Raw genomic sequence first — 25,604 nt, forward strand, 5'->3', positions numbered from 1 at the left:
GAGAGGCTGACTACAACCCAGCGGTCGAACAATAACGCTTGAGTGATTATGCAATTGACAGCTAAATCAATCAATGATGTCAACTACATGCCGGCAACACACACACACAGACCCATACACATGTGTGTGGTAGCAAACTGGCAAAACGTCCACGTTGTTTTTGACATTTTCAATTTTTTATGACAAAACTCCAAATTGGTACAAGTTGTTTTTTCTGCCTTTTTTTGCTGGCTGCCTCTTCGTATTGATTGCCATAAAAAAGTTGATGCCATTTCAACAAATTTTCTTGTTGTGCATTAAATTTTTTCAATTCTTTAAACATGTTTTTCTCGTTTTGCTGTTTGTTTTTTGTTTTCTACACTGGGGATTTGTGCAGCTAAAATAATAAATGTTGTTTTTAATAAAGTGAGGAATTTGAAATGATGTTGTTTGGAAAAATAGAAATCAATTTTTTGATTTACTGTTTAGTTATTTGGACACTAGGAAAAGCTTTCTTGTAGAGAAAAATACTTCTTTCAGTGCTTTCCTTTTTAGAAAAAGCACACACTTATTTACCATCGTCTCATTTATTGCCAGATAATAAAACTATTTTTTTGAGTTTCGCAAATGAATTTCCCATTTGATAATAATATTTTTCGCAGTATGAATAAATGAAATGACCATTGATGATCGCTTATTTGATGGCCTCAACTTTTGCCCCATCACAGGCACTCGAAAGGAAATTAAGCAGACTCCGAACCCCCCGCCGGCAACTCGATGACAAAATGATGACAAATTTGAAAGGACTGGCATCCGCATATCCCTATCTCCCAGCCAGCCGCACATTCGTCCTTTTTGGCACTGATTGCCGGAAATCGGCAGATGCCAACGCACGTTCGCAATCGAGCATTGTTATTGGAACGTCGAGTGATACCGCCTTAGATGATAAATATTTCATTTTTATGTTTCGGTCTGGCAGGCAGGCTCTTCCCCTGCCATTCCATTGCACGACCTCAATCGATGTATCGCATCGATGACGTTTAATTTATAAATATGATGAAGCTGATGTTTGTCTAGCTAACACCCGCAGTACAACAAAGTATATATCTTTTATATCGTATACCCACGCACACGCAGGTCTTCAATCAGCCAAGAGATCGTGGGGAAAAGTTTACCCTCAAGTTTACATCTCGTAAGCGGAAGTGTACGCTTTTGTGTGTGCTATTAGCTGAGGAATATTTATGTCTACGGAGTGGCTGCTTCCTGTTTGTTGCCGAAACAGTGGGGTCAATATTAAATTTCTCCCTCATGGGCCAGGCCATCTGGCCCACTGTATTTATCTGTGGCAGCACATCATCAATTATGGCCACCGGAAGTTACATTTTTGTCTACGTCGTATCTTTATTTTGCTGCTGAAATGAGAGCAACACGAGAGAGACCACCTCATGATTTGGCAAGCCCCCCGAAAATCCTCCTACTACTACCAGTGAATAATTAATGACAAGGACAATGGCAACTTCCGCAGCGACGGGATATGCAAAACACACTCGGGGGAGAAACTCATAAACATCAGAGCTCTTGAAAGCAGCAAGGACTCGACTGGAATCGATTCCGTTCTCAATAACGCGTGAAAAGCTCTTCTTTCGCCACGAGTATTATGCAAATCACGGCAGGAGACGATTTCTAAAAATCTGTTTACGAACGAGAACATCTGTTGGAAATCTAAAATATTTCCCCCAACAAAGGCTGGCGAAAAGCTTACTCCTTTGCAACGGAATTTGATTTCACGTTTTGTTTTCTTTTCGCCCATTGGCTGCCGTACAGCACATTCTGCGTCTGCAATTCATATATCGTGATTCAATAAAAAAATTTTTCAATATTTCTAACTTACCCGCACAGGCGAACAGCACACTAAGCCTGGCCAGAAGGAAAAGCGGTTGGATGGTGGAAAATGGGGAAGTGGAGCTCCATCATCGTTGCTGCTGGATTAACCCGGCTCTTTGCTCTTTGTTGTGTTGTATTCGCATTTCAGGACGATGAGGATGCCAGCCAGGATGCGTGTATTTCACAGCACATGTTGCCCACTGCACTGAAATTCCTTTCAATGCGAAATGCCAAAAATTGATGCCCCGGCAGCAGCAGCACTCATGAAATAAATATTTGGCCAATACAGTAATGCTCGCAATAGCATTATGACCCCATCGCACCGCACTGAAATTCCAATTCGAATTCACGTCGGAAATCTCAGCCGCAGTGGAATGCTCTTAAGAATGCCATCGACTTAATGATCGGGACATTGACCGGTGAATGTGGGCAAAAACATTTTGAAGTGCAACATCTACACTGACAGAAAAGATACTCCGATTTTTTTAATATTATAACTATTTTACTTAATCAATAACAGAAATTAAACAGAATGGGAATATTTGTCTTGAGTAATTAATTTATTTTCAAAGACACATTTGAATTTTTTTTAAATTCTTTCACAAAACCATATTTAGATATAATCTAATTTTGGCTTATAAAATAAAAACCTTAAAAAGATGATTTCACTTACAATCCGACGTCTGGTAGTTATTATTTATATCCCAATGTTTCTCCCAGTGTGCAAAAAGAAAACCAAATATTAGCCACGTGTAGATAATCAGCACCCAGAGGTGCACTCGCCACCGAAACCCATAAAACGAAACGAAAAACAAAGAGCTACAAAAACCAACAAGCGGCAAGAAAAAGCTGCTGCAAGGCACACAGCTTAGGCGGCAATGGACTGACTGACCAAGACAGACAGGAAAAGCGGGATGAAAACCGGGGGGAAAATCAGGGGAAATGCAACTCCCAGGTCAGCTGAGAGGGCCAAGAACGCTGCTGCTGCACTCGACTCCGCCGCGCTGCTGGCCGTTGCAAAAGTCAAAAGCATAAAATCCGATAGCTTCCGCTAAGCTGGCTTATTCAAGCGTACGTAGGGCTAATAAAACATTTCCAAGGATTTCGCTAGGATTTCACGGCCCAGGTCAGCTTGGAGATCTCGAGTTTTATTTACGGACTTTTGGCCATCCACATGGGTGGCAGCAGCACAAGAAGGTGCTGGCCGAGTGGCAGCTCCAGGTGGCACTGAAAGGTCACACTTGTTAACTTGTTGGCGCTCTAAATTATTTCTTAATTGGCTTGGCCCGCCAAGAAGTATTTCAAATGAACTCCCCAACGATTGGTGTTGAATTCAAGATTAAAGTTTGCGCTATCTGCCTTTTAGTCCTATATATAGTCCTATCTCAAGGAAGTGAATCGCACAAAGCGCAGAGGGCCAACAAACAAATTCAAAGCCAGCCAGCGATGCTTATCCTTAATGATGCTGTAAAATGTGCTTCTGGTACCAAGTACTTTTTGTCAACCAGGGGTATGTTGAATCAATGAAATGTGAAGGGCAGGGAAAATAATATTTAAAGAAGAAAAATCTCGCATTTTTGACAAAAATCTGAATTTTGTATTTTTGACAAAAATTTTAACCCTTTTTCCGCCATAAAAATTAAATATAATAAGTCCGAATGAGGAATGTCATACCTCGTTGAGCTCGTTGTTTAATTTCCAATCGATTGGCATTTCAACCTAAAAATATTTAATTTTTGCCATTTTTCGAAAAAAAGTGATGTAACCCCTACAAAAATTGAGGAAATTGGTCAAAAAATAAATTTTCCAAAAAGTGATGAGGATCGTTAGCATATTTAGCAAGCTGTCCAAAGCAGTCCGTCTTTTAGCTGTACGCCTTGATTTGGCTGAACTACGATGGAAAAACCGACAAAAAATGTCTCATTTTTGACAAAAAACTGAATTTTGTATTTTTGACAAAAATGTTAACCCTTTTTTCGCCAAAAAAAAAATCCGTTTTTTAGCTGCCACAACAAAAATATAAGTCCGAATGAGGAAAGTCATACCCCGTTGAGCTCGTTGTTTAATTTTTTCTAGATAAATAAACAATCAAAGGTTTAGTTGTTAGAGGAGTAGTTTACGTATATCTTTTTATATTTCCTCCCTGTTAATGTTGTTTCCATATAAGTAAAATCGTTTTCAATATAACTACAGGATTATTTTCCTCAACTTCAATCGAAACTAGTGGGTATCTTAAAGTTTCAGATTCCGTAGGTCCTCCATTTTTTCATATCCCCAGCTAAAGCTTTATCTCAGTCACTGGGGTTACAGTTTTGCCAAGAAAACTTTTTTCCAGCCCCCTTCCATCCGCTCTTCAGCCTCTTCTGGCCCGAAGCAATCAAAGTTTCGCAGCTCAAGTAAATGTCTGGGGCATTTGTCTTGGCCTCTTCGAACTGGCTCTTAATTGCTGCCAGCACTCGGCTATCAATAAAACTATGGCCAGCGATGTGACATGCAAACGAATGCCGGATGAAATTATGCTTACCAAAAAATGGATAACGAGCCAAGTTGTAACAAGTTTTTAATAGAGCGAAACAAAGAACTCCCGAGCCCCCAAAAAGTAGGCAGCAAACTGGCGCATAAACTGCTGAAAAGATGATGAATTTACAAACGACTCCACAAAGTTGGCCGCAGTGAAAGCCACTCCAGTTTTTTTTTTGGTGTGGTTGTATGTGTCCGTTGTCGGTGTAATAAACAAACTTTGGAGCAAACTTTAGTTCACTACTTTCGCATCGTATTTTTTTGTGAAAACGATGCTGAGTGGTGCATGTACGACAAGTTTAACACCAAAGGAGCAGCCGAACACGGCACGCTTAGTTAGCCATGTAGATGATGTGGATGCTGGGGATGCAGATGATGTCCGGGGGTCGCTGGTCCCTGGTCTACGGTCGCATCCAGTCCATTGACACGCCGGGGTCGCTCATCTTTGGCATCATTAAGCGCCGTTTTGCGGACGCCAGTTGGGGGCTGCAGGTGCAGAGTCGCCGGCAAATGGAGTTAGCCAAGTGCAGTCGGGCAGAAAGTGAGTCTCAACTTGTTCGGGCAGAGATACAAAGGCGGATATTTCAGCTTTTATGACTTCCAGACGCCCTCTTAAGGCGGAAAACCAAAAAAGGAGAGAGTTTTCAGGGGGCTACCAATTTGTATTTAATGCGTTTCTCTTAAATTTTATATTCCAAAGAATCCGAAATTTTCTTTATAAGGAATTTCTTTTGTAACAACAATTTATATACTTATAAAAAAATTGTACGTTTTTTCAATAAAATTAATTATATTATTATGAATGGTGGAAAAGTGATGGAACTATAATTACTCCAACCTTTATATAACTGATTACTCATTCATCACTTAAAGTGTTGGCCACCTTTAGGCGTTTTATGACCTATATTTATTGCCTGTGAGTCATTTAAGAATGCCCAACCTATTAAATATTTTCTCTATAAATAAAAGACATCTGTTTGGAAAATCAAAGGGATTTCCTTTTGGAATTTACCGCTTTTCTGGTGAAATTTAAGCCATGCCGCAGGAGCTCGGCGTCGCCTTGGTTCGCTTAAAAACTAATTAATCTAAATGGATTTTTGTTGTTGCATTTTGCACTCGTGCATATAAAGCAAACACACATGCAGACACACACACACACACACACTCATGATAAAGTCGAGTTAACTGTAAGCGGAGCACTCAATGAAAGCGAAAAATGCCGAAGGGGGAAAGCGGAGAGAGTGAGGTGTGTGTGTGGGGGGGGGGGGGGGGTCGGTTGGAAAAGCGATGGCGGGGAAAACCGAAGCGAACCGCAAGCAATTTGCATGTTTGAAACCGCCATTCCATCCATCGCACCACCCAATCACCATTGCACCACTGCACCACCCAAAAAGCCCCGCCAGCCCCAACCAGCCATGGCCCGAACACCCCATTCACTGGCCATCAACCACTATTGGGGGCAAACACGAAAGGGGCCGACCGTGTGTGGCATCATGCAGAAATCGGGGACAGCGTTAAAGTAGCCTTATCGCCCCGGCATCAGCTTCAGTTCAGTTCAGTTGCAGCGGCCAACAACTTCAATGTGGACAGTTTGAAGCAGTTTTATTGACGTGTGTCCGGGCGTGGTCTCCCAGGGGGGAAGGGGGGGGGGGGGGGGGGGGTGATTGTTCAGGGGCCCAGGGATTCAAGGAGAGATATATAAAAGGGGTTTCGGATAGGGGTTTCTGTTGCGTTATAAATAACGCCCGCTTCATTCGGTCGCTCGGTTGGGAAATGCACTTCAACGTTTAGCCTGCGGCTGGCATCGGTTAATGGAATTTATCCATTCTCACGGAAGCCTTAAAGTTTACGAGAAAGATTTTCAGGATTTCGACAAAGGCTCTGCAATAATTCATGTCAAATCATTGCCGAAAGGAAGAGCACTACGGGCTATATCTTATATAATTTATTGAACACACATACGGAAAGAAAAGTTGCTGGATTTGCGTGTATGTATGGTCAACGGCGCCATTTTAATTTGATTTTACCATTTTAGTTTTTTTTCTTTTTTTGCTGTGGCCTCTGTCTGCCTTTGGCGTCGTTTTGGCCATATGTGACAGGACTGACCATTTAAGGATTTTAGCTGATGAGAATTCAACTAAGCGGACGCAAATTGAATAAAAAGAATTGCCAAATGTCAGGCACAAGGCATAAATGTAGGCAAAGGAAACTTTGCAAATGGGAAATCCATTTTTTTCTTTAAGAGAATGATTCATAAATACACCCATATTATTTATAAAGTAGGATGCCATTATTGAATAGCCATAAACGCACTTTAGAATATACATAACATTTTTGTGGTCTCTAAAATAAACATTTAATGATCGATTCTTGTGATATATAATATTCTTAAAGTATACTTCAATACAACAAAATGTCATTTACTAAAAATTCTAAGAAGAGCTTTTATTATTTAAAGCTTTGTCACTACTGATCACAAACATAACCCCCTGTAAGCAATTATTTAAAGATAGATTTCCATTACTTTGGTTGGAAAGTAGATTTAATCGCCTTTTCAGTTAAACCGTCGCTTTCATAAAACAGTTTCCCCTGCTTTTTTTAGCTGACCAGCCCGACCATATTGTTTGCCCCTCGTCCTTTACAAGGATCCTGGCATTGTCCAGTGTGTGCATGTGGTGTTCTTTGTGCGGTGCAGCTGTTGGTATTTCTGCGTGGTTTTTGGCGGTACTCTTTCGGTTTCTGTGTGTGTTTTATTCTTCCTTATTTTTTTTTTTGCCGGCACATCGTTTATTATGCCAAGCGAGAAATGCAATATTTTCTCCTGCGCCGCTACGTGGCCGACAAAAATATTTACAATTTGGCAGCGGCAGTGTCCCTTCAGCGCGCCACAGTGGAACCCCCTGCCCCAAAAAAGACCCCACCACAGTGGGGCCACCACACAGCGGCAGCTGCTATAGAAACGGAAGCCATAAAAGGAAGCGCACTCCATAAAAAAAGGAGGCCACACACCATTCGGCTAAGCTCAAAAGCGGCAACTTCAATCTTTGAATGTTTTATTTACTGCAAAATCGATATGGCTTTTTGCCCCCCAACCACCCATCTACCATCTCACTTTTCTCTACGTGCTTGGAAAAGGGTTTGGGGTTGGGGTGTCAGGGGTTAAGGGGCTAAGGGGCGAGCGGGCTTAACACACAAGTGCCAAGCGTAACGAGTTGCATGCAAATTTCTCCTTTTTGTTTCTCGTTTTCTGCTCTGAAATATCAGCTACGCCTCTTGCGCTTCCTCTCTCTCTCTCTCAAAGGGAAATTTCAATAGCAAAGCGGGGAAAAGCTGGGGAAAAGCGATTGGGGGGCAAACGGGAAACGTTCAGTGTCCATGGCAAATCACACACCACATAATTTTCCCGCTGCACTGGAGACACACACACACACACAGGCACACACACCATCACCCAGACAGACGCGTAATGGCTGCCCTGGAATTAGTGAGACAGTCGCTGCTGCCAGGATCCGGATCCCCAGGCGCATTACGTATGCATGACGTTGGCAGGACGAAAAGGACGAGGGGGCCACCAAAGCAGCCGCGTCGCATCGTGAATGGCGTAAATGCCTGGACAGGAGCGGAGCCTGCTCCTCCCAAAAAAAGCGGAAAACTAGCAACACAAGTCAAGCAGCCACAGCCGCAGCCACCAGCGAAGCGATAGATGGCCTTCCATACACTTAGCAATTGCATCACAGCTAATAAAAGTGCTCTAAGTGGGTTCTATAACTAAATTTTCATTATAAAAACAAACAAAAATATTTCCTATAAAAGGATACCACAGAAATACCTACGATTTTAAAAATGACCCATAAAAGTATGCAACAATATATTTCGAATTTAAAAAACGACTTTATTTTATAAGCAGCATACTTTTAGACACCTTTAAATGTAATTTCAAATCTCTAATCAACGGTATTCGGTATTTTGAAATAAAATTAAGACTTATTTTTATTTTCACCAATTCAAAAACATGATTTTTTCCAGTGCCGGATAGAGAAGGAGTGGAGAAACGGAGAAGTTAGGGGTCAGGTCTCAATGCTGATTGCGATCGCTGCCGGTTTGGCCATTTTGCCACGACTCCCCGATGTCGGGTCCCATGTTGATAATTCGAAATTTGTATTCCAATCTTCAAATTGTCTCCAAAATGGAATTGATTTTATGCAGATGAGCATGAAATTGTCTCAATGCGAGTTTTGCATGTTGGTGTAAATAAATGTAACGATGTCTGGGCAGGGGGACAAGGACAAGGACGTGATGAGCCCGGGTTTTCTCCGGGTTTTTTTTCGATTGTGTTTGGTTTTTCTTGGCTCTGCCACTTTTGGCCATTTCGCAGAGTGCATGCCGCATCAAAGATGCGACGTTTACGGATTTGTAATTCACAGCAATTCAGCACGGTCTGCCATTTCGATTCGGCAACCGCAAACATATTTCCTCAAAGCCAAATTTATTACTTAATTCTCTGGGACGGCACAGATGCCACTGGCCGGAAAATCAAATCAAATAAAAGAAGGCAGCCGCAGTGGAAAGCTCATAAAATGCTCCAAGAAATCCACTTTAAATATTTGGCTAACCAAAAAGCCAGAATTGAAGCCCCAACCACCAATCCCTCCGATTTTCGCCCATTCCGAAGCTCAAACAATGCGCTCGCTTGCATTTCATTTGAATTTACAACTGTATTTGGTATTTGAACGGGCGGTGAAGTAATGTAACTCTGCCACGCCCCCTTCTACCACTCGCCGCCCCCTTTTCTGCAATCGAACAAGGAAATGGAAATCATCATCATCAGCCATCAGGGTTATCGGCGCAGAGGAAGCCAATAAAATGCAAGCACGAGACAAACACAAATCGAATAAAAATGCTTGGCAAAAAATTCGCTTTGGAAATTCAAAACTGGAGAGCGGAAAAAAATGTGCGGAATAACTGTGCGCAGTCAATAGCCCGATGTGTAAACATGGCCAACAAAAATATTTCAATATTTCAAACACGCAACTCAATGTCGATGATGATGCCAATGCCGGATGAGAAGCGATGAGCCCGTCTTTCTCGCTTTACACTAACTTGGCCAAAAAGGAAATTGAAGGACAGCCGCAATTCATTGATTTAGTGCCAGGGATTTTGACTTGGCTCTAACTTATACTACATATAGTATACACACACATATAAATCCATCCATTCAATATTCTCCCTTGTGGTTTGCGCGATATTATCGCTTTTCATTTGTTTGCACTGCTGAGTAATTTGTGTTTGCCATTGCTGTTGATGTGTTTAGCATGTCCTGCCATCCCGATGCCGGTTCCGATCCCCCCGATTTGTAAATTATATGTCTGCCAAGTGTGCCGATGGGGTGCAGATAATGTTCTTAAAGTGGCCAGGAAATTGCAAATTGCTGGTTAAGTTGCGTAGGCAAGTTACGCCCTAATAAATATGTTACTAGTCGATTTCTTGGCCATTCTGGTCTTCCTTATGTCTATATTTGAATGGCTGATAAAGGGAAAAACCAGGGGCAATATGTATGACTGGGATTTCTTACAGGATGGTTGTCTTTATCTTGCCCTTGCCTTAAATTATACATTTGAAAACCCACTCAAACTCAAGAGTTGTATCTATATCGGTTATCAATGGGCTTGCCTTACATATCCCATTTCACTATCGAGGCGCACAAAAATCCCATGCATAAGTTTATTTCGCCCGGCCAACTTCGAAGCGTCTATAAATCATGTATGCAATTTTAATTCAAATACAAAAGAATTTCCAACACATGGCTGGGGCTGCATTGTTGGCATAAACCAATTGCAAAGGCCAAAATAGCGAGGACTCCACAACTAATGCGCTCAGCGCGCACCGCAAACATTCCTTCGTCGTCCTGAAAAACTCCCAACCCCCAACTCCCTACCCCCTACCACCCGAAAAAATAGATCGGTTTGGGCCAAAAGCTACTCGAGTCCCGGGCCAAAGGCTTTGGGAATAAAGCCAAAAATATATATATGTATGCAGTATAAATAACCACATTTGTATGAGTGCGTGCGTGTATGCGAAATATTTTGTTTAACGTTTATAGTTTTATGCACTTAAGATGGCAAAATATTTTCTTTCACTTCTGCTTAAATTTATTTTCGAGTATCAGGCACAGGGCTTAAGCCAGAAGCAAAACTTTTGCCAATATTTGTAAAAAATATATTGATTGGCCTGTGACGAGGGTAAAAGGGGGAATAAAAAGACGGAAAAGGCTTATATATGTGTGTGTGCAAGTGCATACAGATTTTACTTATGCACTTGAATTTATCCTTTCCTTCAGAGCTTTTCGAATTTCCCTCCATGACTTTATCCTACACTTACGTATTGAAATATTTCTGTCATTAAAATGAGATTAGATTTTGATAGAATTTGAAATATAACTATAATTTAGTAACTAACTGATTTAACTTTATTCTATAATTTCTATAAAATATTATTATATTTTTTTGTACTCTAAAACTCTTCTTTAAATCTCCATCACCTTAAAAAAAGTATTTAAATATGGAAGTTACTTTCATTTCATCAGTGATATTTGACATATTTTAAGTAATATTTTTAAACTTTTTAAATAATTTTTAAAGGGTATATAATATTTAGTTTACAAAATCAACCTTTTGAAGTAGTCTTTTGCATCTCCCGGGCTTCCACACTTTCCCCATCGACTTCGTCGCTCAATTCTTTGGACAAACATTGGGTGCAGCTGCTGCCACGCCCCCAAAAGCCCCATGTACCGCCCCCATTGCATTGCAGCCGTTGCTCTGAAATTTTCCAAACATTTCGTGCATGATAACAAACTGTGTGGCGAACGCAGTTCGAGGGCCATCGATGCTCCTCCACGGAAATCTCTTGGCCTGGGGCACAAAGGTTGTGTTTGTTTTCTGTTAAATGTTCAAATATATTATTGCAGCCCCTGAGATGTGGATATGGAATGTGGGGAAGTGGGTATGTGGGGATGTGTTCGCAACGGATCTGAGCGAAGAGCACTTGCAGACATTTTCAAACTTGTATTTACATGCAAGCAGGAAATTGTACACCTCCTGGTTTTCCACTGCCCTGCTCCTGTGTCTGCATGTTAAAATATTCAAACAAAAACGTTATGAAAATATGAACTGTGATGTTTATCGATTGTGAAATATGATATACTCCGGGGAGATGGAGATGGTTGTGGGGCGGTCTCAAAGGGAGTGCACATACCGTCCTGGCCTTTAATTTGTTAGCACAATCCTTCCCAACGGCAGTCAGTCCCGCTGACAGGATGTGTGGGCTTTTCTACACGGAACACATTTTCGGAGGACTCTGATTTGTTTGAAAAACAAATTAGCAAGAGTGCTTTTACAATTAATATGGGAGAGGAAAGTACTTAAGATTTATTGCGTAATATTTTCTGATATTTAAGTTCATAAACGATGAAAGCAAACATTTTTCAGGGTTTTTTCTGATACTTTTGATGGAAAGTAGCATTTTTTATTGCATTTTAGTGTAGTGTATTATATATGAGTGTATTTATATACACAGTGAGTGTTTGTTCTCCTTTTTGTATTGGTGCCGGCATGCCGTGTTTGTGTGTTGGCTTGCGTGCCAGTCGGAAAACCTTTCGCCTGACCAAACCAGACAAACCTCGGCCCCGAGCAATTGCTGCCGAATTCCTCTGTTAGCTAATAAATATTAAACTTTAATTAAATATGTTTTTTGTTCGATATTTATGTGTGCATCGACTGAATATCGCTGGCAATCGCATTGCAATTTCGCTTCTGGCCAGCCCACCCATAAATTTACAACCTTGAAGCGCCACCAAAGCCAAAGCTCGAAAGGCCATTAAAATACGTTCCTCTTTTTTTTTCGCCGGCCACTTAACATGGTGGGTGGTGAAGGAAAGGGGGAGAACATGGTCTAAACTAAAACTCATATTAAAAATTGACTTTTATCGTGATTTACAATCAAGTTGGCCTTTTTTAAATGCCGTGGTCGACATGCGGGCTTTGCCTTCCCGGCTCCTAGTGCACTTTGAAAAAGATATGCGAAAGGAAGTCATTTCACAAGTTATTATTGATTTTTCTGTTTTTATAAAATTTAAGAAAACAAACAAATTTCTTGACTAACATTTGTAACCTAATTATAGATTGCTTTTAAAATACTCATCAATAAACTATTTTAATGATTTCAGAATGCTTTCTAGAAACATTACCCATAGTTCCATACAAGTTTAAGCCAAATAAAAATATGTAGTTAATTCTTGGAAGGAACCTTCTTCAAAATAATAGGATTAAAACAGTTCATCTTTAAATTTTTGGTTTTAAAAATACTTAGAATATTTGTTTGATCTTTAGAGAACACCATTTTTTTGGAGTGGCCCAAACTGGTTGCCTAGTAGCTCCGCCAGCTTGTTGTTGCTGTTGCGGTTGGCCCCACACTCGCACACACATGGGCGTCGAACCAAGAGGGGGCTAAATATTTCTTCGTGGCTTAGGTTGGACGGGCCAACATATTTAAGCCGAATGCTGACGCCCGATTCTCGAGCAGCGTCCACGACATGGCACGACACGTGGTTTGGTGGTTTGGCGGGGTTACGGGCTTCGGAATGGGATTTAGAATTGAGAACGGAGAATGGAGAATGGCGAATGGAGGCCGTAGCAAATCCCCTTGGCCACGCCCACTGATACACCCTTTAAAGCGGTGGCCTGCACTCTATATCTCTGCACTTCCATTACGAAATCCCTTTCCCGGCAATTCGGTTTGGCTTTCCCAACGCCCAACGCTTCATATTTCCTCACACGTAATTCCATTGGATTTCCAATGTCGACATCGACTTTGCTTCTTGACTTTTACTTGGCCAAACGTTGGCCTTTTCATTTGCTCAAGGGTCCTGTTATCCTCACAGGACCTTTTCTGGGGTCGAAAGCGTATAGACATTAAGCAGATAACTCTAAATTACCCAAATAAATTACACAAAAGCTACACATTAATTGTTTGAGAAAAGTTTTATACTCGAGATTAAAAATGTATATTTTCTCCGTCTTTTTTTGCAGAGACTGCAGAGTTGTGCGTGATCCGCAGACATTGAAATCAAAGGGCTATGGCTTTGTCAGCTTTGTCAAGAAATCGGTAAGCTATGCCAGTAGATTTTGAAACATCAAAGGCTTCCCTCGGCGGCAATTAGAAAATGTTTCAATCAAACGCTCATTAGTCGCTACACAAGTTTAATTTTCTAAGTAAGCAAAGACACGCACAAACACACAAAGCCGCTTACGGCGAAGTTGCCAAATGAAATCTTAATTAAAACAAGTGGAAAGTTTAGCTAAAATCCCGCTTGACGTCCCTAGCAACTTAACATATCAAAAGACACCTGTGGCTTTGCCCACCTTTTCTCCCATAAACCCCACACACACATCGTACATTTCCCCTTCGTTTGCTTAAGATATACATAAGCCAAGGAAAAACCAAACGAAGCGCACACATTTTTAAGATTTAATGCATTCTGCTTTTCCGTATCTCGGTTAACTGCCAAGGGGCGAGTATTTGATTTTATTCTCTTCCTCATGGACACACTCGTATATCAAAAGCATGCGGCTCACGAATCTGTAATGTTTTTTTATGGCCACAGATGCAGCGAATCTCACGGGCTCCCGAGGCTGGAAAAAGAACCCTTAAAGAAACAACCCCTGGGGGGCACTGTAAACATTTACACATCATATTCAATATGTTTAAACCGCAACTGATAAGGGTCCAAATAACTGCTAGTAGGACTCCATATCCCATATCCCAGTGTGTGTGTGTGTTGTGATTGAATTTCATGTGCCTAATAGGTAGAAAATTCGACAAAGAGCCGAAGATATCGAGAGGCAGGGACTCTAACCAAGTTTATGGGAGGTCCTAGTGGTTAAACCATTTCAGGGAAGTCGACCTCTTTAAGATGTTTATGTAATGGATATCCTTAAAATACACTTATTAAGAATACATCCTTGATAGTACAATTTATTTTCTAAAATTTTAATCTGGAGCTAAAATGTTTATACTATTTTTGCACTCATCGCTGAAAGTTTTATAAACGTTGGAAATAAAGATGAAACTCCTCTTTCTTACAAAGAGTTAGACCATAAACTTGGTTTAAAAATCACCGAAATTCATAAAACTCAAGGCATAAACGCGGCTTAAATCATCAAAGAAGGCAGACTAAAGCCAAACGAATTGCGTGTCAGTCAGTGGAGCAGAAAAAATGCGCAAGCTTAAGGCTTAGAAACCGAAATCAAACAGCCACACACGGAGCTATATAAACTGGCAGTACTTTTGGGAAAAGCCAAAATCAGAAATGCCGGAGAAGGCGTAAAAGCCAAAGGTGCTGCTAGTCAATTAGGCGGCAAAATGCTCAAAATTATTAATTAAATTTTAATGCTAATGCCATGAAGTGTGCACCAGACATGGGGCCCAATAATTTGGCAGGCAAGCCAATGATTTGTTTGACATCGAAGAGATGAGCGCGGATTTGCGTTGGAATGTGTCGTGTGCAAATACAACATAATCTCTGACACTTGGCTGCTGCCACGCCCCTCTGCCAAGACCCGCCCAGCTGTCATTCAAACATATAGATATTATACACATATAGATGTATTTAAGCCAAAGTCGAACTGAACTTTCCGCTCGAAGCCTTTTGGCAACTGACTTGTTTTAGTTGGAATTATGGCCAATGCGGCGTATACTTAATGCTTTTCCCCAGCTAACTAGTTAACTTTTTGTGCTGCAAGTGGGGAATGGGATGCCAATTTTCGAACTTTCTCGATTAGTTTCGATGCAAACGAAAAGAGGAAGAAGTGCAAACACACAAATGCACACACACACCCACAGACCAAATAGCAAACTCAAATATTTCAAATTAAGTTTCTCGACATGCGTTTTGTACACAGTCGGTACGCCCTAAGCCGCCACGCCCCCTTTTCCCTGAGTCCCGGCGTCGCTTGCAGCTGATTTAATGCAAATTTTATTTATGCGAAAAGTTTTATTAAATTTTTGTGCAAAGTTGATATTTTCTGTGGTTTTGCGGAAATTGAAAAGTTATTTTTCGAATGGCTTACTGCACTCACACTCACACTCACACACATGGGTGTGTGTGTGAGTGAGTGTGCAATGCGCAATGGCAACTGCAAGCGGAAAGGGAAGAAACAGTTTTCTTTCATTCAGCACTTCCGTTTGCCGGCGCATGAAATTTTGCCAATCGCCATGGCTTTGCATAAACCCAATGCCAAAATGCCAGATCTGCTCAAGCATCTCGAAAAATATTTAACGCAAATTGTTTGGCAACATGTTTTAAATAAACACCAGAACATCTCCGCTGGCTGCCATTACTCCCTTTATTTTTTATTTTTCATCTTTTTTTTTGTTTTCCTCCTGTGCGACGCATACAAATTGCCATAATTTAATAACCATCAAGGCAAGCTGAGCATTTGCATGGGGAGCTCTACTCGGGAAGACGATGCCTGTCTGCGTGTCATTAGCATCATAAATCACAACAACAACGCCGGCAAGTACGAAAAAATTTACGCAAACATTAAACGCAATAAACATGTCGATGCCAGGAGGAGAATACACAGAGAAAAATTATAAGCAACCTCTGCGTTCAAGACATTTTCCATAAAACCATCAGAGATTTGGAACAAATCAGTAAAGTGTCTGAAAGTATGCTGTGAAAAATTAAAAATATACCATTGCATTCTTTTAAGCACTGAGGAAAGTATAAGCAACCCATGCATTGAAAATTGTTTGAATTTTTTAAAACATTTTCAATTAAAATCTGCTGAGACTTAAAATCACTCAGTAAAGTGTCTAAAAGTATGCTGTAAAAAATTCAAAATATACTATTGCATACTTTTAAGCACTTTCACAAAAGATTTAAATATTTCAAGAGAACTTTGATGTTAGGGAAACATGTTTTATATATTAATGTTTCATAATTACATCTTAATAATGACAAAGTTGGTACCCCTATTTTTTTCCTGTGCAGCTGTACTTCCTGCTCCTTGAGCCCCAACCGAAATGCTAATGTCTGCCGCCATTGTCGACGGCTTCTGTTATTGTCACACAGCCGAGCCATATTAACATATTATTGCATACTCACATGGCAGAGAAGAAAAAGATCAGGAAATTCAGCAAAAAGGAAATCACCGCCTGCTGCATCTTGAGTGGCTTTTCTTTTTGACACAAAACTGATTTGCCAGCGTTATGGAGACAAAGGCAGGCTCAGGGCCCGAGATGCATTTAATCGCATTACTCGCCACCGCCTTCGCATCGCTTTTTCACGACAGATTTTTCGTTGTATAATGCACTTAAATTTATTTAAAAGTTGCCACAACAAAAAGGGAGCAAAAAGTGCAGGACGAGAGAAGGCAAACGAATTGACAATGTGTGCAGCGAACAAGATATAATGTCGACTTCCCGGCCACGCCCCCACATTCTTTTCATCATCTTCTTGTGCAGTTCATTGTTGCATTATTATCATTTGTTCTTATTGTTGTCGCTGCTGCCGTTGTCGCGGGGCACAGAATGCCTGTGGTTAACCTCGCACCACCCCGAACCGCCCAGAGCCACCCTGAACCACCCTGAACCACCCTGAACCACCCTGAACCACCCTGCAACACCCAGAACTACCCATTCCAATGCCAGTTGTGATGTTTCTTTTATGATTCCGTTGCGTGTTGCTCCTGCTGGCTGCCTTGTCATGTGCATGTGCACTTAAATTAAAAAGCATTCCGCATACATTGGCCTTAATTTGCGCTACGTGCCGTCTTGCCAGAGCCAAAAATATGAGAAATATCATAAACCACCAGGAGATTGATTAACCCCTTCGATGCTAATTAATTTGCCTTGAGTAAAACATGATTTTATTTAAGGATGTTGAGTGGTTGTAATATATAAATATTATATACACAAGGACAACTTTTTTATACATTTTCCCAGTACAACTGAGAGACCTCAATATTTTTCGAAGGAGAATAAATCAATTGGACCTTAATTGACCCCACTGAATCACAAAACATATGCAGATATCACAGCTAATTGATCAAACAGATTTCTCGACAGTTTCTTAATAGGTATTCTTAATGTATTTCCCTTTCGTTTCATCTGGCCTTTAAAGTTTTGTCCACCCCGCCTTAATGCTTTTCAATTTAATAAATTTCAAGCCAGGCAATAAATTTGCTGAAGCGTACAAAACTCGGTTATAAATATAAATGGCCTGGACATTCATTTTATGCTTTCCATAATAATTCAGGAACTAGTGATTTGAGGGCGTTGTAGGAACACCACGGACTACAAACTGCCTACACACGCATAAGCCCAAAGCTCGGGGTAGTAACTATAAAAAAAATGTGGGAAAATATGAGGGCGAGTTCGGATGCCGAATGGGAATGAGAAACAACGTCCAGAACTGACATACATAAATAAATCCCATGGAATTATGCCTTGACAAAAATGCGTTCTAGCGTGAAATACTGATTTTTTGGTCAACAACTCCCCCAGCAACCCAAACTCACAAACTCAAAATGGAATCGTGGATGTGTGTGGTCAAAAATCGAAAAGCGTTTTGGGCCTAAGCGGAATGAAAACAGTTTTTACCGTTGACTGGGCCAGACAGATTCAAAGATGACTGGGCCTTATCTGCTCCACCACCACATCATCATCATCATCATCATCATTCTGCTGGCCATCATTATCGTTCGAGAAGTCGGCAAATGGAAGGGCATTTCCACTGAGCAAACGATTTGCCACTTGAGTTATTTTATAAATATCAAAAAATCATCATCGGAACTGCGAGTTTGGGCTTGAGTTTTATCTGGGCAGCTTTAATATTCAACTTGGGGATGGTTGGTTACTTTCACGCTTATCTAAATAGCCACGTTAATGAATCTGACCGAAGAACAAAGCTAAACCGGCTTAGGAGTTGGGAAGGCAAGAAAACCTTTTAGCCCAGGGAGAAAGAAATATAGAAAGGGGCCGACACTAAATACTGGGAGTCTGCTACCTTTTTAAGACAAACCGGTCGCCGAAGGAAAAGCCAGAACCTTCTTATTTTCTTATTTTACCCGTGAATGTGTCCATGTGCCAGGGTGTCTATGTGCATTCGGGGGATTATCCCCTTTTTGTGTGTGTCAGTGTGTTGAGCTGGCCTTTTTTCACCTTCTTTCGCAACAGTTTTTCCTTTTCCGCCTGGCCCTTTTCCGTTTGCGGCACAAACCATTTCCTTATTGTTTTAATAAACATTTAAAATGTCTTGCTCTCGGCTTACGGTGTTTTTTTTTTTGTATACACACGAAACGTCAGCCGCAACCAGCGTCAGCCCCCATTTTGTGGCCATAAGATAAAGGGTTCCTCGATCCCTGAGAACCGACGAGATGAGATCCACATGGAAAGTATGACAAAACCCTTTTAAACCACTTAAAAATTCTTCAACTTACTTTTGCTTTTCTTCATTCGCTTAATGAAGGTATTTTGCCTTTTCGGTCTTGTTCTCCCCCCGCCCTTAAAAACTTTGTTCCAACCCCAACCGCCAAGCCATTTCCGTTGTTAGCCATGGTCCGCAGCATTAAAGGATTCTGCGCCTTATCAAGTAATCAATATTTACAAAAGACCCGGGCCTCACTCTCGGTCCCAGTTGACTTTACACAAGTTTCGCTGCTAAATTCAATCTGTACGCAACGCAAAAATGTTCTTAAATTTGAGTGTCGCGCAAGAGGAAAAGTTTGCCAGCCAGCCATGTCCATGAAAATTAATTAACTTATCTCGAAAGCGGAAGTTGTCATTTAGGAAATTTTCCAGCGACAAGGAAAAACTTCGACGGAGGCCTGAACTTTTAATCAAAGGCGAATTAATTTGTGAGTCAGTACAGCATTTGGCAGCGAGGTACAGGAAAAAATAAGGATATCATTTCAATTCGATAAATTGTATTAGTTATTTAATCACATGATCAAGCAATCTGTCATCTTTTCTTCCTGTGCAACCCATTTCGGTTGTCACAGCAACGGACCAGAAAACGATTCAAGTTTTCCTCCTATTAGCTGCAAATTTGCCATTCAACATTAATTAATTTCCCCCCAACGAAAACAACAGCCAAAACCGCACACAAAGAAAATGTGTCGCTCCAACTGCCAATGATGCGAATGGGCCAAAACCCAAAACCATTGCCATTGTCGTCTGTCTTTAGTCTTCTTGACCCGTAGATTTGCAATTAGCTTAGACGTTCTAGCCAACAACAGTTTTGGTTTCGATTCGGTTTTCGGGCCCAGGACTTTCATAAATAGTTCGACAAGTCGTAGTGGGTGCCATATTGCGGTCGTCGAGCACCCATTTCGAGCAAGATGAATTGGTAAATTACTCGAGAGACTCTTGAGCCCCGGAATTGTGTTATAATCAACTCATTAAGGGGGATTTCTGAACAGGAATGGGTTAACTGTGAGAAGGAAATTGGGGCATTTGCACCACTTAAATGGAGGTAGAGGCATACTAAAAAAATGTACAATTAAAGAAAATTTTAAACAAATTATGTTCTGAAATCAATTTAATTTTTAACATTAAACAATACTATTTAAATAATTTTTTTGGTACCGCAAGCGATTATATTTTTGAGTTTTTATTAGTTTCCATTATTCTGCTAACTTTCTTTCGCCTTACACAAGCATCCACTTCCTGTTTTCTAAGCAATTTACCACCAAAATGATTGATAAAGTTTGCGGGCTTCAAAGACTTGTCAAAGCTGGAGAAAACTGGGAAAAACCCGACCGAAAATGTCCGTTGCACTCAGCACAAGTTTTTGTGTGTGTATATTCGTGTGTCTGGACTTGGCCATTGCATTAGCCATGCCCAAAGTTGTCCTAACAATCGCTCTGTCTCATTCCTCTAATCCTCACACAATCATGGCAAGACAATTTTCATTGACACATGCGATTGCAATTGGAATTGGCAAAGAAAAAGCAGAAGAAGCAGGCACTTGTAACTGCACTTGAAGTGTCTGTCCTTTGATAAGTCCTGAATGATGTTTCCCGCTGCGAAAAAGGACTAACAGTCGTCGGGGCGAAAAAGGCCAGGCTTAAAGCTGCCGCAAAGTCAATGGTGAAATATTTAAAATAACATTTCATGCCCGGCAGGACGAAGGATATATTGTTGTGGTATTGTTTGCTGCACTTGTTCTTGTTGTGGTTGCCCTGCTGTTGTTGTTGTTGCCGCTGCATTTACTGTAAGGGGACGTGAGTGTATATGTAATCAACGATGCGTATCGCTTAAAAAATGTAAAATTTATAGTTTATGCAAATATGAAAAATGCAACTGGCAATGCATAAAAATGCGCACGCACGCAAACTGAGCGACGTTGCCCGGGAACAAACGCACACTTGCAAAAAATACACACATCCTGGCACACACACCCTGACACAGACACACACACGCAGACATTAAATTACGACCGAAGTTGGGCGACAGTTGCGTGGTTTATCGCTGACGGGGCAAGCACTCAATTGTTGACTTTTGCTCAAGTGGTTAAATTAAAGGCCCAAGAAACCAATACACAGCAATTTATGCCGAAGGAATTTAAGACCCATGTAAAAGCACTTTTGCATACAAAAATCTTTAATGCGATTATGGTATGTGCCAATTAAGGGAATCCGTTTATCAGCGGAGGTTAAATTATGTTCCACTGAAGATCGTTGCTATAAGGTTCGCATCAGTTGGAATACCATAAAAAGCTTATTAATGCCACTTTTCTGATTTCGGTTTTTTCAATGGCTTTCAGAATAGGGATCCGAAATGGCACATATAAATTTCAAAACTTGGGTAATTGGATCCCGATTTACACGTAGGATACTTGCATGAATTTGTGGTTGAATTTCCTATTATTCTACATTCAAATGTTTCTTTTAAAAGGTGGTCAATATTTTGACCCATTTTCATGTTCGAATTTCACGTAATTCCAATTGGTTTCAGAATGGGGACCCAAAATTGCACTTCTAAATTTCATAACTTAAGTAATTGGATCCCGATTTATACGTGGGATACCTCTATGAATTTGTGGTTGAATTCCCTATTATTCTACATTCAAATATTTCTTTTAAAAGGAGGTCCAAATTTTGACCCATTTTCATGTTCGAATTTTACGTAATTCCAATGGGTTTCAGAATGGGGACCCGAAATTGCACTTCTAAATTTCATAACTTGGGTAATCGGATCTCGATTTACACGTGGGATACCTCTATAAATTTGTGGTTGAATTTTCTATTATTCTACATTCAAATATTTCTTTTAAAAGGAGGTCCAAATTTTGACCCATTTTCGTGTTCGAGTTTTACGTAATTCCAATGGGTTTCAGAATGGGGACCCAAAATTGCACTTCTAAATTTCATAACTTAAGTAATTGGATCCCGATTTATACGTGGGATACCTTTATGAATTTGTGGAAAAATTTCCTATTATTCTACATTTAAATATTTCTTTTAAAAGGAGGTCCAAATTTTGAGCCATTTTCATGTTCGAATTTTGCGTAATTCCAATGGGTTTCAGAATGGGGACCCGAAATTGCACTTCTAAATTTCATAACTTGGGTAATCGGATCTCGATTTACACGTGGGATACCTCTATAAATTTGTGGCTGAATTTTCTATTATTCTACATTCAAATATTTCTTTTAAAAGGAGGTCCAAATTTTGACCCATTTTCATGTTCGAATTTTGCGTAATTCCAATGGGTTTCAGAATGGGGACCCGAAATTGCACTTCTAAGTTTCATAACTTAAGTAATTGGATCCCGATTTATACGTGGGATACCTCTATGAATTTTTGATTGAATTCCCTATAATTCTACATTCAAAGATTTCCTTTAAAAGGAGGTCCAAATTTTGACCCATTTTCATGTTCGAATTTTACGTAATTCCAATGGGTTTCAGAATGGGGACCCAAAATGGCACTTCTAAATTTCATAACTCAAGTAATTGGATCCCGATTTATACGTAGGATACCTGTATGAATTTGTGGTTGTATTCCCTATTATTCTACATTTAAATATTTCTTTTAAAAGGAGGTCCAAATTTTGACCCATTTTCATGTTCGAATTTTCGTAATTCCAATGGGTTTCAGAATGGGGACCCGAAATTGCACTTCTAAATTTCATAACTTAAGTAATTGGATCCCGATTTATACGTGGGATACCTCTATGAATTTGTGATTGAATTCCCTATAATTCTACCTTCAAATATTTTCTTTAAAAGGAGGTCCAAGTTTTGAACCATTTTCATGTTCCAATTTTACGTAATTCCAATAGGTTTCAGAATGGGGACCCAAAATGGCACTTCTAAATTTCATAACTTAAGTAATTGGATCCCGATTTATACGTGGGATACCTGTATGAATTTGTGGTTGTATTCCCTATTATTCTACATTCAAATATTTCTTTTAATAGGAGGTCCAAATTTTGACCCATTTTCATGTTCGAATTTTACGTAATTCCAATGGGTTTCAGAATGGGGACCCGAAATTGCACTTCTAAATTTCATAACTTAAGTAATTGGGTCCCGATTTATACGTGGGATACCTCTATGAATTTGTGATTGAATTCCCTATAATTCTACATTCAAATATTTCTTTTAAAAGGAGGTCCAAATTTTGACCCATTTTCATGTTCCAATTTTACGTAATTCCAATGGGTTTCAGAATGGGGACCCAAAATGGCACTTCTTAATTTCATAACTTAAGTAATTGGATCCCGATTTATACGTAGGATACCTGTATGAATTTGTGGTTGTATTCCCTATTATTCTACATTCAAATATTTCTTTTAATAGGAGGTCCAAATTTTGACCCATTTTCGTGTTCGAGTTTTACGTAATTCCAATGGGTTTCAGAATGGGGACCCGAAATTGCACTTCTAAATTTCATAACTTGGGTAATTGGATCCCGATTTATACGTGGGATACCTCTATGAATTTGTGGTTGAATTCCCTATTATTCTACATTCAAATATTTCTTTTAAAAGGAGGTCCAAATTTTGACCCATTTTCATGTTCGAATTTTACGTAATTCCAATGGGTTTCAGAATGGGGACCCGAAATTGCACTTCTAAATTTCATAACTTAAGTAAGTGGATCCCGATTTATACGTGGGATACCTCTATGAATTTGTGGAAAAATTTCCTATTATTCTACATTTAAATTTTTCTTTTAAAAGGAGGTCCAAATTTTGACTCATTTTTATGTTCGACTTTTCGTAATTCCAATGGGTTTCAGAATGGGGACCCGAAATTGCACTTCTAAATTTCATAACTTAAGTAAGTGGATCCCGATTTATACGTGGGATACCTCTATGAATTTGTGGAAAAATTTCCTATTATTCTACATTTAAATTTTTCTTTTAAAAGGAGGTCCAAATTTTGACTCATTATACCCGTTACTCGTAGAGTAAAAGGGTATACTATATTCGTCGGAAAGTATGTAACAGGCAGAAGGAAGCGTTTCCGACCCCATAAAGTATATATATTCTTGATCAGGATCACTAGCCGAGTCGATCTAGCCATGTCCGTCTGTCCGTCTGTCCGTCTGTCCGTCTGTCCGTCTGTCTGTACGTCCGGATGAACGCTGAGATCTCGGAAACTATGGGAGCTAGGCTATTGAGATTTGGCGTGCAGATTCCTGAGCTTTTTACGCAGCGCAAGTTTGTTTCAGCAGAGTGCCACGCCCACTCTAACGCCCACAAACCGCCCAAAACTGTGGCTCCTACAGTTTTGATGCTAGATAGAAAATTTTAACTGAAATGTATTGTTCTCATCAATACCTATCGATTGACCCAAAAAAAAGTTTGCCACGCCCACTTTAACGCCCACAAACCGCGAAAACCTGTGACGCCCACAATTTTCATGCTAGATAAAAAATTTCAACTGAAATGTATTGGTCTCGTCAAAACCTATCGATTGATTCAAAAAAAAATTTGCCACGCCCACTCTAACGCCCATAACGCTTAATTCTGTATACCGCCGGTAGGTGGCGCATTTTAATCTCGCTTTGCTGCTTGCATATCTCTATTTAGCTGAGTAACGGGTATCTGATAGTCGAGGTACTCGACTATAGCGTTCTTCCTTGTTTTTATGTTCGACTTTTCGTAATTCCAATGGGTTTCAGAATGGGGACCCGAAATTGCACTTCTAAATTTCATAACTTAAGTAATTGGATCCCGATTTATACATGGGATACCTCTATGAATTTGTGATTGAATTCCCAATAATTCTACATTTAAATATTTCCTTTAAAAGGAGGTCCAAGTTTTGACCCATTTTCATGTTCCAATTTTACGTAATTCCAATAGGTTTCAGAATGGGGACCCAAAATGGCACTTCTAAATTTCATAACTTAAGTAATTGGATCCCGATTTATACGTGGGATACCTCTATGAATTTGTGGTTGAATTCCCTATTATTCTACATTCAAATATTTCTTTTAAAAGGAGGTCCAAATTTTGACCCATTTTCATGTTCGAATTTTACGTAATTCCAATGGGTTTCAGAATGGGGACCCGAAATTGCACTTCTAAATTTCATAACTTAAGTAATTGGATCCCGATTTATACGTGGGATTCCTTTATGAATTTATGGTTCCCTAGTGCAAGCTTTAAGCTTTAATAACGATTATCAATTACAGACCTTCTCGAATGAGATCTGCTCTTGAAAAACCCTCAAAAGTTGCCCTCTTGCAAAGTTCGAGTCTAGTTTCGGTTTGAAAACGTCGTTTTTCAGCCGGTGCACGTCAACGCTGATTTCGAGCGTTGCACGTAGCCGCCACAAAGAGTAGGAAAATTAATGGAAAAAAAGAAGCAAAGACGGACGGACTGGGGGCTAAAGGTGGGTGGGTCGGAGGTGGGCCGTCGTAGGTGCCTAGTTACAGTTGCTGCCAGCCGCAGTCGTATCCGGATGCGGATTCGACTTTGCGCCATTTAAAGGACGTGCAATGAGCAGCTGCAGCGTCTGCAGCGCCGCAAATGCCATTATTGCATTGCATTGCTTTAGCTGGCTCCACTCGGTTTCGGTCTTCGGTCTTTTGGTGTGCCGCAAGTAAATTGCTATGAAACGCCCACCACACACACACTCGCACAAACAGGAGCAGGATACCCACACATATACACTCCCCTCTCTGACACACACACACACACTGA

At 40.3% G+C, this 25,604-nt stretch overlaps 1 protein-coding gene across 2 annotated transcripts in view; it reads left to right on the top strand.

The window, feature by feature from the left end:
• The window catches only part of LOC108014798 (cytotoxic granule associated RNA binding protein TIA1), a 96,628-nt gene that overhangs the window by 66,910 nt on the left and 4,114 nt on the right, over window positions 1–25,604 (top strand). For both annotated transcript variants that reach the window (XM_065866033.2, XM_036817648.3), the window contains exon 4: window positions 13,467–13,542. In XM_065866033.2, the coding sequence (XP_065722105.2) occupies window positions 13,467–13,542 (76 nt within the window). The remainder of the gene's footprint in view (window positions 1–13,466; window positions 13,543–25,604) is intronic.

Source organism: Drosophila suzukii, chromosome 3 (genome assembly GCF_043229965.1).
Source record: "Drosophila suzukii chromosome 3, CBGP_Dsuzu_IsoJpt1.0, whole genome shotgun sequence".
Classification (NCBI taxonomy): domain Eukaryota; kingdom Metazoa; phylum Arthropoda; class Insecta; order Diptera; family Drosophilidae; genus Drosophila; species Drosophila suzukii.